The sequence below is a fragment of the Littorina saxatilis genome, unplaced genomic scaffold (assembly GCF_037325665.1).
Source record: "Littorina saxatilis isolate snail1 unplaced genomic scaffold, US_GU_Lsax_2.0 scaffold_646, whole genome shotgun sequence".
Lineage (NCBI taxonomy): Eukaryota > Metazoa > Mollusca > Gastropoda > Littorinimorpha > Littorinidae > Littorina > Littorina saxatilis.
The window spans coordinates 7,501-22,085 of record NW_027126942.1 but is presented as its reverse complement, the minus strand read 5'-3'; the positions used below and the strand labels follow the sequence as shown (position 1 = coordinate 22,085).

The 14,585-nt window shown below is 40.2% G+C and overlaps 1 protein-coding gene across 1 annotated transcript in view; it reads right to left on the bottom strand.

The window, feature by feature from the left end:
• Positions 1 to 14,585, bottom strand: part of LOC138955419 (transient receptor potential cation channel subfamily M member 2-like) — a 40,130-nt gene that overhangs the window by 22,695 nt on the left and 2,850 nt on the right. Inside the window, exons 5-13 of the mRNA XM_070327033.1 lie at positions 12,738 to 12,841; positions 12,170 to 12,273; positions 11,335 to 11,483; positions 10,869 to 10,973; positions 9,422 to 9,597; positions 7,417 to 7,557; positions 2,924 to 3,074; positions 2,327 to 2,424; positions 50 to 150 (exon numbers count right to left, since the gene is read on the bottom strand). Coding sequence (XP_070183134.1) covers positions 50 to 150; positions 2,327 to 2,424; positions 2,924 to 3,074; positions 7,417 to 7,557; positions 9,422 to 9,597; positions 10,869 to 10,973; positions 11,335 to 11,483; positions 12,170 to 12,273; positions 12,738 to 12,841 — 1,129 coding nt within the window. The remainder of the gene's footprint in view (positions 1 to 49; positions 151 to 2,326; positions 2,425 to 2,923; positions 3,075 to 7,416; positions 7,558 to 9,421; positions 9,598 to 10,868; positions 10,974 to 11,334; positions 11,484 to 12,169; positions 12,274 to 12,737; positions 12,842 to 14,585) is intronic.

Genomic DNA, 14,585 nt, shown 5'->3' with positions numbered 1-14,585 from the left:
AAAAATGATATGGCTTACTGGTGTTTTGTTTAAATAAAAAACAACTTACATGGCAGACTGTTTCTTTTCCTTGGCAGCTGCGCTGTATTCTTCCCTCTCTGCCATTCCAGAAAGTACGGCGCTGGCGAAGAGCGCTCCTATCATCTTGTCCTAGATAATACACAGGAATGTTTCATCATCAAAGGTATTGTTTTTTCCGTGTTAATTGCATCGACACAGATCTGCTCTTGCTCTTCAGTTGAATTAATGTAACCCTGCACTGGGATAGGACCAGCATCCAACAGCCTGACTGCTTCTTGTGGAGAGCTAAACTTATTTAGCTTAGCAAGTCGAGTGAGTTTCGAAATAAATAAGCTTAAAGAGATCGGACACCGATTGACGAAAAAAAAATAGATGTCGCTAATATTTTGCGTGTGATATTTTCAGAGTGTGATAAACCAAGTATGATAAAAGTGAGAGAAATCAATTGGACAGATTTTATGCTACACATTTTTGAAAACGTTGACGTGCCAAAATTCAGATAAACGAGGGTTGGGCAGTTGAATGGGGTTTCTGCCCGATCAGTTACAACCACATTACCTACATTACTTTGGAATTGGTATTAATCCCTGGTTTACGCGTGTTGTAATGGTGTGTTTCTATTCGAATTATTGTAACGTGTCTTTCCGATATGGCTGTAAATAGCGTAATTAAAATTAGATCAATTTATTAATTCGCAAGAAGATATTTCCTGGAGCATCCATTAGATTTTAACCAAACAATTACACAATGCCGAGCAGGGTCCCTACAATCACTTGTCAAAAAAATGAAAACAACTGACAGTGACATTTCTGCACAGATCTGCAAAACGTACCATTACCCCCATGTTGAAAAATGGCATCAGAAGAGGTAAAAGTAATCGTACTCTGAAAAATATGCATATGGTGATTGTAGGGACCTGCTTGGCATTGTGTAATGTTTTGGTTAAAATCTAATGGATGCTCCAGGAAATATTTTCTTGCTAATCAATAAATTGATCTAATTTTAGCCAACGAAAACGTCACGTAATTACGCTATTTACAGCCATATCGGAAAGACGTTACCATAATTCAAATAGAAACACATCATTACAACACGCGTAAACCAGGGAAAATAGGTCCTTTTGTTGTAACTTATCGGGTAGAAACCCCATTCAACTACCCAATCCTCGTTTATTAGAATCTTGGCATGTCATCATTTTCAAAATTCTGTAACAGAAAGTCTGTCCGATTGATTTATCAGATTTGTGTACACTTGTTTTGAGCACATTCTGAAACTATTTCTGACAAAATGTTCGCAAAATACATGTAACAGTTTACACTATTTCTTTCTGTCTTTCTTTGTGTGGAATATGAGAAACTACCGAGAAACATTTAGGCTCCAAGCCAGCTAGGCGTATACCGTGCACCCCCTCAGGATCCAGCTTCAGTAGGCTAGAAACATTAGTTCTTAGATTGTCTTTTTTATGTTAATCTACCTTCTATATGGAAACTATGAAGCAAGAGCACTATATGTAAGAGACAGTTAGAATAGATGTCTATATCTGAACATTTTGTTTTATTTTTTACATTTCAGTCTTGAAAAGACAATAATAATGTTGTAGTTTTGTTAAAAGATGGACAAATGAACTGTTTTGGGCGCCAATGTGATTATTTTTGTTATTTGATTGGAAAACAGTGAGAAGTTATCATGAATATTTGAAGAAAAATAATTTTTGACATTTTCCTAAAATTTCACGTTTAGGGGGTAGGGGAGAAATATCTCATCTGGTGTCGCAGCAAATCCTCTCAGGAATTCCAAATGTGGCTTGAAATTATCCAAAGGCATTGTAGTTTCTAAAAAATGAAACAGAGAACCCAAATTTGTTGAAGCCTTTTACTCATCAAAGTTGACAAGCTTTGCGCACTGCGAAAATGACGGTTTGAGTATATAAAGCATCACTACAGCCAACCTATCAAACACTGAACACTGTAATAGGTATTTTGTACAAGATTAATGTTCAACGTAACTGTTTTGATTTTAAAAAAAGTGGTTCTCTGTTCATTCATTGCAACTGTGCATTGTTGTGATTTCACAGATAAATTTAGTGTGCGAGGGGGTACCCTTAAACAAAGGGGCATAAGTAGTAGTGGGAATGAGTTTTTTTCGTGGCGAACTTGTCAAAACGTGTTCAGTAGACCCCAATACATATCTCTAGCCTACTGAAGCTGGATCCTGAGGGGGGTGCACGGTAGGCCTAGCTGGCTTGGAGCCTATTATTTCTGTCTTTGAATTTCTTCTCTCTTGGGAAAGTGTTCGTGATTCTTACGTCGAGGTGAGTCCACACGGCCTTGGTGACTTCCTCCTCTGCGTAGAGAAGACACCAAACCAACAGCTCCTGTACAGGTTGCAGACACAGTTGTCCGTCTGTTAGAGTACATGCACAAAATGTTAAAAATATAAGCTTTAAAAAAACGTTGACACTTTGCGCAACTGTCAATATTTCTGTCTAGGTGATGTGTTTTACCTTATGTTTTTGCTTGTGTTTGGATACTCCTTTCTTAAACATATTTCTTTCAAAAGTTGTGTAACTTTTTAACTGCTTATCAAATTGCCAAAAATCATTCTTGTCAATTTTGTTCATTCTAAAACTGTATTAGCTGTTAGTAATGTCTACCTTGGGTATTGCATGAATTTTGTGACACAAATCAGGCAAAAGCACAATCAAAATAATTGTTGTGTTTTTTTTTAAAGAGAATTCCAAATTAAATTTCCCAGAGTTTTCACAAAACAAGGCAACGGACATTGACATAGTATCGTGTAAGTTGGAACCGCGCTGATGTCTCGTAAGACGTTTAATCCACGTAGGAACAACGGTAACTGTATCAACAAGATCAGTCTCACAAAATTGCAATGCACTATATACCTTCTTCCAATGCTCCCTTGCATGTTGAACAGTCATCATCCCAGGAGCACTTCGGGGGAAGCTTCATCACACCATTTGCGTACCACCGCACCACTTTTCGGGTGAGCCTGTAGTTCTTCTGCTTTCTGTCCTCTGTTTCTGCTGCGTTTGTCTGAAGCAACAAGTCTTTAATATACGAGGGCTGTTCCATTATTATTTAAAATCCAGGCTCCTTGCAATATGGCGTTAAATACAAAACGATGCCGTCAAATAATAGACTATCGTGAGGCTTGACACAAACAATGAAGTTCGAGAGTTATGTCGTTTTCATATGGTCGACTCAGGAAAGATACTCACCGCGCAATGTATGAGATTGCGTCATGAAGCTCAAATTTGCGATTTCGGAGCCATAACTTACACTAACTACAAAATAAAGGTTAAAAGAGGCTATTTTTGCATGAAAGTGTGATGAAATGTTTTATGATGAACGCTCTTTGCAGAGCCGTGGTGTAAAACTGGTACAGCAATTTCAAACCGAGTAGACGGAGCCTCGAAAATGATACCCACTCTGGTCTACTTATTTAATTCGTTATCCTCGAAAACATTGGCGCTGTTAAACAGATAATAACAGAAGATCACTTAATTATAATCAGCGAGATGCAATATGCCCTTGGTTTTAAAAGCTCTGCATTTGAAAAGATATTACACAAATATTAATGGCCCCAAAGCGATTTGCCGGTTGGGTACCACATGAACCCAGTGACGGAAAAAAGAGGGGTAGGGCAGAGTGTTGCCTGACAATACTTGAAAAAATCAGCAATGGCTAGTCCAAATCAACATGGAATATCAACAGTGGTGACAAAACCTGGATTAATTAGCTCCACTCTGAAACCAAACAACTGTCGTCTGTTCGTGTGTTTAACCAAGTGACACAACCCCTCTGCCAAGTTCAAATAACAAGAAGCCCTTCAAATTGTTTGCATCTTTCGTCGCTAGATCAAGCCATTTAAACACTGTGACTGTTGAGGACAGGCATACAGTCACGTCTGACTGCTGTGTCCACCACTGATGGTCGAAAATATTCGAGGCTTGGCACAAACACCGTCTAAACACAGGTATTCGAGGGCTTATGCTGTAACATGAAAACGCACCTGTCTATACTGCCTTTGCGACAACAGATTTCTTGGCACCAAAGGGAGCACTGTGCTGGTTGCATCCACCCTATTTTCTTGACATCTCCCCACGCTAGTTCAGCCTGTTCTCTGATTTCAAGAAATAGCCGCGGAAACACGGGTAGAGATCTCTGAAGACTCTGTCCGAGCCTTCACGAGGACCACACCAGGTATAGCTGATGTCACGAGGTCCCAGGCCAGAATGAGAACGTTTGAGAGGATGGCCAGTTGGGTGTCGGCTGGGGAAGGATTGATCTAGAAAATGGCCTGGTTAGATTGTTGGTATGTATTTCCGTTTCTGAGATTCTAAATAATTATGGAACAGCCTACGTATATATTACACAAAGAAAAAAGCCAAGCACCCCCCTTCAATTTCGCAATGACTGATTTTTAAAGTTCTGGTATGGAAACAGTAAGTTCAGGAGCTCGGTTTGACAAATGTTATCGACAAGAGCAACTCTTTGGAAATAACATCACACAAGAAAACTCCAGTTTTGATTGGTTTTAATCGTGATTTGGTACCTTGCCAAAAAGTGACGTTTTAACCCTAAAACAGTACCCCTGATAAGTATGGAGCTGCAAGCTGAAAAAGACAGGTTTAGGTAAATGTGTCATGAAAAAAAATGTAATTGAGAGTGCTCAGATGGCATACGCGATTCAAAAGTTCAATATCGAGTGAAACCCCCGCGTGCCCGGATGGCGGCGTCAACCCTGCGTCTCATCCCTCCAGTCAAACGTCGGATCTGTTCACGGGTCACTTGCAACCACTCACGATGCAAAGCTGCCTCCAATTCACGTAATGTCTGCACAGGAGGCTGCAGAGCTTGTATACGACACCCCAGGATGTCCCAAACATGCTCCAGCGGATTAAGATCTGGACTCATTGCCGGCCATGGGAGTGTTGTTACAGCGTTGTTCTGGAGGTAGTCCACTACTGCCCTGGATCGATGAGGCCTGGCGTTATCATCCATGTACACGGGTCTTGTGGCAAGTGGGTGGTTGTCAAAATGAGTAACGACAACAGGTTCCAGGACATGTCGCATATACTGATCACCCATGAGGTTGCCACGTATGGTGACAAGGTCTAGCTTGCAGTCATGGGAAATGCAACCCCAAACCATGACTGACCCGCCACCGAATGGAACACTTTGTCTGATGTTCCTGGGTGTATAGGCCGTGTTCCTGTGCCTCCATACCCTCAGTCGGCCGTCAGTGACATGGAGAAGGAATCTGCTTTCGTCCGACCAGTGGATCCTCCTCCACGTTCTCAGGTTCCATCTGTGCCGTGCCAGACACCATGCCAAGCGTCTTCTCTTGTGGTCATCTGTCAGTCGGGGACGCTTAATGACTCTTCGGGCTGCCATTCCTGCAGCTTTCAAGCGGTTTCGTACGGTCCTGGTTGACAGATGTCGATTTGGAAGCCATGCTCGTTTCAGGACGGTACTCGTTGAAAATGGCTCACGCCGAATTATTCGGAGAAGTGCTCGGTCTTCACGTTCTGACGTTACACGGAGTCGCCCTGACTGTGGACGGTCCTTCACAGCACCAGTCTGACGATGTTTGCGTACCAAACGGCTGATGACGGTGTAGTGGTAGCCAAGTTGACGACCAATCGCTTTGAAGGATGCTCCTGTAGCATGCATTCCTATAATCTGCCATCGGATCGCCTCTGATAATCGTCTTCTTGCCATGTTCACAGAGAATGTTTGCAAATTGTCGTCGCCCAGTGTTAAATACAGAAATTTGCAGCGTGAGCATACTGCCTTTTTTAACATTCATGGGTTGCATGCTGCACGTGCTTCTCACAGGCAGTGGCGACACAATCTTGACACGTGAACTTCCCAACCTTATTATGGAAACCCATGTATGTCATTACGAAGAAAAAAAATGGTAAAACAAATTTGACTCAATTATTATCACAAATTCATTCGGTGGGTGCTTGGCTTTTTTCTTTGTGTATATATATCACATATTAAAAGTTGTTAAAGAAACAATTAAAAGTCAGTAGAGACTTTCTTCTAAAATTTGCTAAAATGTGCTAAAGTCTCTTAGCAGAGCAACAGAAAGAGAGAATAAAGTGTCCCTTCACAGATAGCCCTATAGGGGAAATCAGACCCTCCTCGGACGGGACCAAGATTTCAAAGAGAAGCTAACGGAGAAATATAGTCCAGAAGAGGACCATTGTTTTACTACCAAGACCAGACACGTGTTTCGACACTGATGTACGTGTCTCATCAATGGTCTGAGATGGCGAAAGTTGTCAAACCATGATATCCAACCAAGAAGCAAACCCCTCTCTGAGTTTCTGTTGGTATTTGAGACTACCCTCATCTGACAATCCCAAGAGGACATCTGTGAAGAGAAACACTTTGATTTAAGGTCAAAGTGTGGAAACTAAAGTTTTTAAGAAAGAATGTTGATATTCAGACAAGACATTTGGTTAAAACAAGACAAATTTGAAAAAGCCTAAATAATGATAATACAAGAATTTGTAATGCGCATATATCTCACCACAAGGAGACTCAAGGCGCACTCATACACATGCTTTCTCATTAACAACTCAAGCACAATCATATACACTTACGCATAAATTACATGAAGATGACAAGGCAACAACACACACAGAGACACGGCACTCAAAAGTAAGCTTGAAAAAGAAAAGAAAGGGAGGTAATGCTCTGTACCAGCCTGTAGATCCAGTGAAGGATACACGAACAGTATATCTTATTTGTAAGAAGTGAAACAGGAAAAGTGGTCAACTTTTTTGCTGCTGTTCAACACAGTGCTATGGCAGAGAAGATTATATATTATATATATAGGTTACAACACGAGTGGTTTTTTATATGGCTTGTATTTCAGTCAAGACTCAGCGGATGAATAGCATAGGGATCCACGTTTTTTCACACAAACACAATCAATTTGCGCTATCTAATTTCACATCACAGACTGAGCCTGGACCTATCCGATGTGTTTATGTTTGTTAATCATTGAAATCACGTTACCTAGGTGCAGCAAATTACTCATCCCACATTACGAATATGAACAGCTTAAATTTTCAGAGCAAAATCCTCACACAATAAACAATGGTGTATCAAGCTCTTCGGCGGCCTGGAGGACCTACAGAGGACAGCTGCTTTCGTGCGGGCGATTGGCACCTCCATCTAGTGAACGACGAAGAAGAAGAAGAACAATGGTGTACATGCCATCTTAAAACTGCAATCAAGCAGTTATTTGTTTCTTAATACTCCGGGTAATTATCAACTATATCAACATAAATACTGTGTGATGGAATTTGCAAAGGGTGCTTGGTGTTAATTGGAAGTAATTTACTCATTCTAATACCTCTGGAGAAATCTGTCGGTTCCTGCAACAGGTTGGTGAACCAACATCTTCTTGCAGCAGTAGTCCAACTATACCTTGCTGGGCAAAGCACGTTTTCCAGCTGCAGCTCTTCTTGGTCGTCTGTGTCCTGTAGCGTTGGTTCTTCAACATAAAAATGTACGATACAACAAAGATATTGCTGTGTTTAACCACTTCACTTCATTGCTTTCTGCAATGCGCTGTACTGAACCTCCTGTCTCCTGTGTTGAACATGTGTGATGCTCTCAGCATTATCCCGATAAAAAGGGCCAAGTAATTATTGTTTTCTTTTGTATGGAAAAAAAGAATTCATATGCTGCTTACGTTTGGCCCCGGAAGTAAGTTTGATTCTTAACATTTGATTTACAGGGTGACCCCAAAAAATGCAACCCCCACAAATGTTGATAACGTCCACTTCTGTTAACCGAATGTTCGGGGGACATAAACTTCAGCCTATGCACAACCCTGCAAGAAAGTGACAATTGTATTAGATCAAAGGGTCTAAATTGTGTGCAATTTCTAAAAGAGTTGCCAAATTCGGGGATCAACTCAACAGTACGAGGTTTGAAATTGAGCTGTAGCCAAACTAGCCCAATGTAATCCCTCCAGCTTGTTATCTTTGGGGTAATTCGAATGACATAGTATACCTTAATCAACATTAGACAATCAGGGCCTTGAATACAGCAATTACAGACAGGATCAGGACATTTTCAATTAATGAATGCGTTCATATCATTGTTGAATTTTGCGCGACATTCCGCAAGTGTAACTTTACAACGAAGGGGTTAATAATTATTCCGTCATTTGAGTTGAGCAAATATGATCATAGTTGTTGTGCATGAACTTCAGTTCGTCCGCGACCCTTTTACACAGTTCAGAGTCTGTAGGTAAAATGGTCCGACATTTTTATGTTTTCGCCAAAATGTGTTCAAAATTATGCCGCCAAAACTGTCAATGGCACCAACATTTTCTTGTCTAGGGATTGCCCGGAACCTAGCTGTAACTGCTTTTTTCAGGTCACCGATGATCTGGAAGATGAAGGGGGTGCTTGTGTATACTCAGACATTCAGAAATCCAAAAGGTAAAAAAGTCTGGAGGGTTTTAATCAGGTAAGTAATGCTACCGCTCATTGTGAAGCCTCGTTCTGTTGAGTCAATCGCCGAATTTGAAAACTATTTTGGAAATTGCACCAAAGTATAGGACTATTTTTTATCTACAAAATTGCCATATTGTGGAAGGGTCCTGCATAGGCTGACATGTTTATCCCTTCAAAAATAAAGTCATAATAATAATAATAAAAATAATAATAATAATAAATGAGCATTTATATAGCGCAACATCATAACTTTACAATTATGCTCTTTGCGCTTGACACATTTAAAATTAAAACACAGTTATACAAGCATATACGTTTACATTCATAGTCAACAACGCCTAATTAAAAGCATACACCATCAAACATGCATTACAACAAATTCTTCCACTAACTAAGTAATAAAAACCATGAATAAAATAGGTAGTGAAAACAAGGAAATACCAGCTGAATACCCTTAATCAAACAGAACATGTTATCAACAATACTGAAAACAGCCCTAGATGTTTGTATACATTATCACATTATCACTAAAACAACAAATACACTACATGTAGCCTACTGTCATACGGTCAACAGATGTAGAAGTTCTTAGCATTTTGAGGGTTGCATTTGTTGGGGTCACCCTGTAAACCGTAAATCAAAGCACATCCAATGCACAGAATAAGGGTGTTTATTTTCTTTAGGTATAATGCTCTTAAAGTGTTGTACACTACACTACACTACACTACACTACACTACACTGCACTACAATATAATGCAATGCAATTATATATAATAAAAACAATACAATAAATACAATACAATTTAATATGCATATGTGTGAATGTGCTTGTGTTTGTGCACGTTTGAGTGCCTGCCTGCAAACGCTAGTGTGTGCGTCGGTGTTCTTACGTCTGAGTATAGCCGTTTTAACATTCCCCACTGTAAATAGTTGAAGGCAGAGTCGTTGGAACCAGGCTCCTTGAAACCAAAGTCCATGTTTCTGATGAAGGCTGCTGCAGAGGCAGGAGGATACTGTGACAGCGAATCCATCAACAGCACCAGTTGTTGTCGGCAGAGACTTGGACCTGAGTGAAACATATCAACGTTATATAATTTATATCAAGTGAGGAAGAAAAACTGTAGACAAATATTTACTGGAGAGAGACAAACCTAAAGAGAGAGAGAGAGAAGAGAGAGAGAGAGAGAGAGAGAGAGAGAGAGAGAGAGAGAGAGAGAGAGAGAGAGAGAGAGAGAGAGAGAGAGAGAAACTGAAACTGAAACTGAAACTGAACTTTATTACCAAAGGATAGAGGTTTTAGGCAAAGCCTAATCTTACAACTCGTCCTGATATGGCTCTGCGTAGTCGGCTGGACGTTAAGCAACAAATAAACAAACAAACAAAAATCTTACAACCTGTCCCTTATACAAACACTTAATACAGACGCACATAATATAGATAGTAAAATTGACAAGGTTATTGTTACTTACAGACGTACATAATGTAAATAGGAATAAGAAAAGGGTTATGGTTTTGTATACACATTCAAAAATGGGAAAAACAATATAGTTTGGAAATTGCAGCATAGTTGCAATAATGCATTGCATATAAACATCCAAAACAACTAATAACAGAGAGAGAGAGAGAGAGAGAGAGAGAGAGAGAGAGAGAGAGAGAGAGAGAGAGAGAGAGAGAGAGAGAGAGAGAGATAAACAGATAGACAGACAGATAGACAGAGAATTGGGAGGAAGAGAGGGGGAAAACAGAAATAGGGAAAAAAACCAAGAAACATAAAGAGAGACACAGAGAGAGTCAAAGACAGAGGTCCGTATACCGAGACAGACATGTGATGTAACACTTGGATGTTGACACATTTTCACTGCAAAGAGTGATGGTCGTGTTCACTGTTACAGGTGGTGCAACGGCTTGTAGGCGTGTACGTAATACAGCTTAAGGAACACGAACATTCATACAAAAATGAAGTTGCATCATAACCAGCATTATATTATTATTGTCTAAGGAGGTAACAATTAAGCAGCAGAATGTATTTTGTATTTGACACCTTACAATTCAATCTGCACAATTGTCTGAGCATGACAGTCTCGATCTGTAGGGAGCAGCCTGTCTGTTGATTTATGGCCCGTGTAAAGTCGGGATGGTGTTCTTCTCCCATGTAAAAGCCTGGAGAGGTTTGTGATGGTTTACATAATAGCTTCCAAGCACAAAAACATCACTATGTAAGAAATGTGACATTTGTTCGGAACACAAACAATTGTCCTTCTCTTTTTGATGGCTTCTGTCACCAGAAAAGAGTGCTGGAGATATATTCTCATGTGAATACGACAAAATCATACACACTAAGAAAAGAGACCGCCAGAAGACTGTCTTGTTGCACGGTGTGAGGCTGTTTGTAGCGATCCGTCATTTTACGCACAAAGAACTCCACTTCAGCTGGTTTGTCACCTGCAACAAAACACTTCTTGTTCTCAAACGCTCAACACTCTAAGCATAATTATATGATTCGTCATCTATACCTCCCAAATATCGTATCTCCAAACCAAAATCAAACGTGCTATGTAGATACAGTGACGCGTATCCATACACTTTTCATGCAATAATTGGCATGACATGTGCATTTGTTTGTCAGTACATATAATGTTTTGTCTATCACGGTAAGCTCTAGCTCTTAAATGTTATTTCCAGAACAATCTCTTGTAGCTCAAAACTGCGTACCACGTCTTTTTGAATAAAAATATAAAAGAAAGAACAATGCACAATTTCTACAAATAGTTATATGTGTGCTCCAAACCTTCCTTCTACTTACATTTGATCAACGCTTCGAGAATTGCTGCTTCCAGCGGTTTCCTTTCGTCTTGTTCCGAGATATTACACACTGTGAACAGATTGCGGCGTTGGTATAAAAGCTTTAACTTGGTCTCAGCTTCCTCAGTTGACTGTTGGTTGAACGTCAACCTGGAAACACATTACAATAATCTAGTAAAGCAAATCAATTAAGTAAAGCGAGTGCAAGTATTTCAGAAAACACATTGGAAATACAGTGGTACCCGCTTATATGTAATTCAAAAATAATTGTCCCTTTCTTATATATCTTCGAGGTTTTTTTCTCATCCGGTGACACTGTATAAAAAATCCTATTTCGTAATGTTGTTACTCTTAATCGAGGATCAGCCTTTTGGCACCAGGTGAGTTGCATAGGCCTATCGCGTCCAGAAAGGACCAACTCTTTTTTCATAAATAGCCTTTCTTACAACCGAGATTTTGTTATCCTTTGGCAGGAACAGAAATCATTATTTCTTATGCGCGATGTTTCGTATATGTGGGTTTCACTGTACGCATACAAAGAGCCAAGTAAAGAGAAGCATCGAACAGAAGACGAGTACTCACTTTCCTCATAACCTTCATTATCTATTAGAAGATACATGTGTCACACACACACACACACACACACACACACACAGACACACACACACAGACACACACACACACACACACGTACACACACACACACGTACACACGCACACACACCCACATGGGCGAACCACACTGTTGCACAGATGGATGCATAACAAAAAACCCATTAGAAACAAAGATAACACAGACAGATAAAGGATGAGACAAAGCAAACAATGCGACTAACTTTTTGAAAACAAGCAAAAGCTCATTGGCACGGTCGCAGCTTTTGTCGCTGCCCTGTTTCGCCTCCAGGTATTCAATGACGAAGTCAGTAAAGCCTCCACTCCCCTGGAAATGGATCAAAGAGCAGGACATCACGGGTGGGTTACTTGTACACTTTCTACTTTCTAAGTAGAATCCCGTAGCCTATACGTGTAGAAATCAGTCTTTATTAATTTTGTGTTGGGGTTTATATTTTTTGCCGCTAATTTTCCATTGCATCGATACAGGATCAAAGGTAAAAGAGTTAGGTCAGGTTTTGTTTAAATGCGTGCATAAAACACACACGCGCACACAACTACACACACACACACATACACACACACACGCACACAAACACACACACACACACACACACACACAAACACACACACACACACACACACACACACACACACACACACACACACACACACACACACACACACACACACACACACACACACACACACACACACACACACACACACACACACACATACACACACTGGGAATTCAGTTTCAGTCAAGAGAGTTGTTTTTAACGAGTGTACCTTGAGTAAGACGAAAGGTATGTTCATGTCCAAAGCGCTGAACACCTTTTTAACCAACTTTGACCCTCCATTTATCATCACGAAGACGGTTGGTTTTTTCTTACCTGTAACACATACACACGAATAACTACACACAGGCAAAGACATACAAACACACGCATACGCACACACACGCGCAAGTACATACACACACACACATACGCGCACACACACACACACGCGCGCGCGCACACATACACACACACACACACACACACACACGCACGCACGCACGCACGCAGACACACACACGCACATACACACTCGCTGAATTTATAGCCACCCTCCGCCTCCCATTGATAATCTGCTTTTGATCACAGAGCTTCCAGAGCTTTTATATACATGCAGTACCTACATATTTCCATTTGAACGTTTGCCGCTTGGGAACATCCTGGCTGCTTTCCGTTAAGAGTGAGACATGTTTAAAAGAGTTTATGTCGTGCCGACAGAACCATGTGAATCGGACTCCTCGTTATGGCGATTGACCTAACTTTTAAAATCATAAATGATAGAGTGATAATGTATGTAGTTTGTGAGACAAACACTGTTAACACAGGAAAGAGATCTTGTATCATCAAGACAAATTCATTTCAGTTCGAAGTTGTAACAAGTCGCGTAAGGCGAAAATACAATATTTAGTCAAGTAGCTGTCGAACTCACAGAATGAAACTGAACGCAATGCCATTTTTCAGCAAGACCGTATACTCGTAGCATCGTCAGTCCACCGCTCATGGCAAAGGCAGTGAAATTGACAAGAAGAGCGGGGTAGTAGTTGCGCTAAGAAGGATAGCACGCTTTTCTGTACCTCTCTTTGTTTTAACTTTCTGAGCGTGTTTTTAATCCAAACATATCTGTTTTTGGAATCAGGAACCGACAAGGAATCAGATGAAAGTGTTTTTAAATTGATTTCGACAATTGAATTTTGATAATAATTTTTATATATTTAATTTTCAGAGCTTGTTTTTAATCCAAATATAACATATTTATATGTTTTTGGAATCAGAAAATGATGGAAAATAAGATAAACGTAAATTTGGATCGTTTTATACTTTTTTTTTTCTTTTTTTACAATTTTCAGATTTTTAATGACCAAAGTCATGTATTAATTTTTAAGCCACCAAGCTGAAATGCAATACCAAAGTCCAGGCTTCGTCGAAGATTACTTGACTAAAATTTCAACCAATTTGGTTGAAAAATGAGGGCGTGACAGTGCCGCCTTAACTTTCACGAAAAGCCGGATATGACGTCATCAAAGACATTTATCAAAAAAATGAAAAAAACATTCGGGGATTTCATACCCAGGAACTCTCATGTCAAATTTCATAAAGATCGGTCCAGTAGTTTAGTCTGAATCGCTCTACACACACACACACAGACACACACACACACACACGCACGCACATACACCACGACCCTCGTTTCGATTCCCCCTCGATGTTAAAATATTTAGTCAAAACTTGACTAAATATAAAAATGTGAAAGAAGGGAGCTCGGATGTATGTCAAGCGCGGTGGATGAGTGAGTTGACTGGTGCGTGTAAATTGCAGCTCTTTTCATTTGATGACCGGGAAATAGGCTACTGAAAACGATACAACCGGTTTTAAGATGCTGGTCGACTGAGATGTCAAGCATTTTATACTATTTGTTGCTGTGTCTTTGTAAATTGAGTATTGCGCGCATACAAACATACTTCCGCAGCAGGGTGACTATCGCATCAAAGTAACTGCATCTTACCATTGCCAAAGCAGACAAATTTTCCACAAACCGCAACAATTTCTTTGAAGATGCCACCACTCTGTTTTGTGTCAC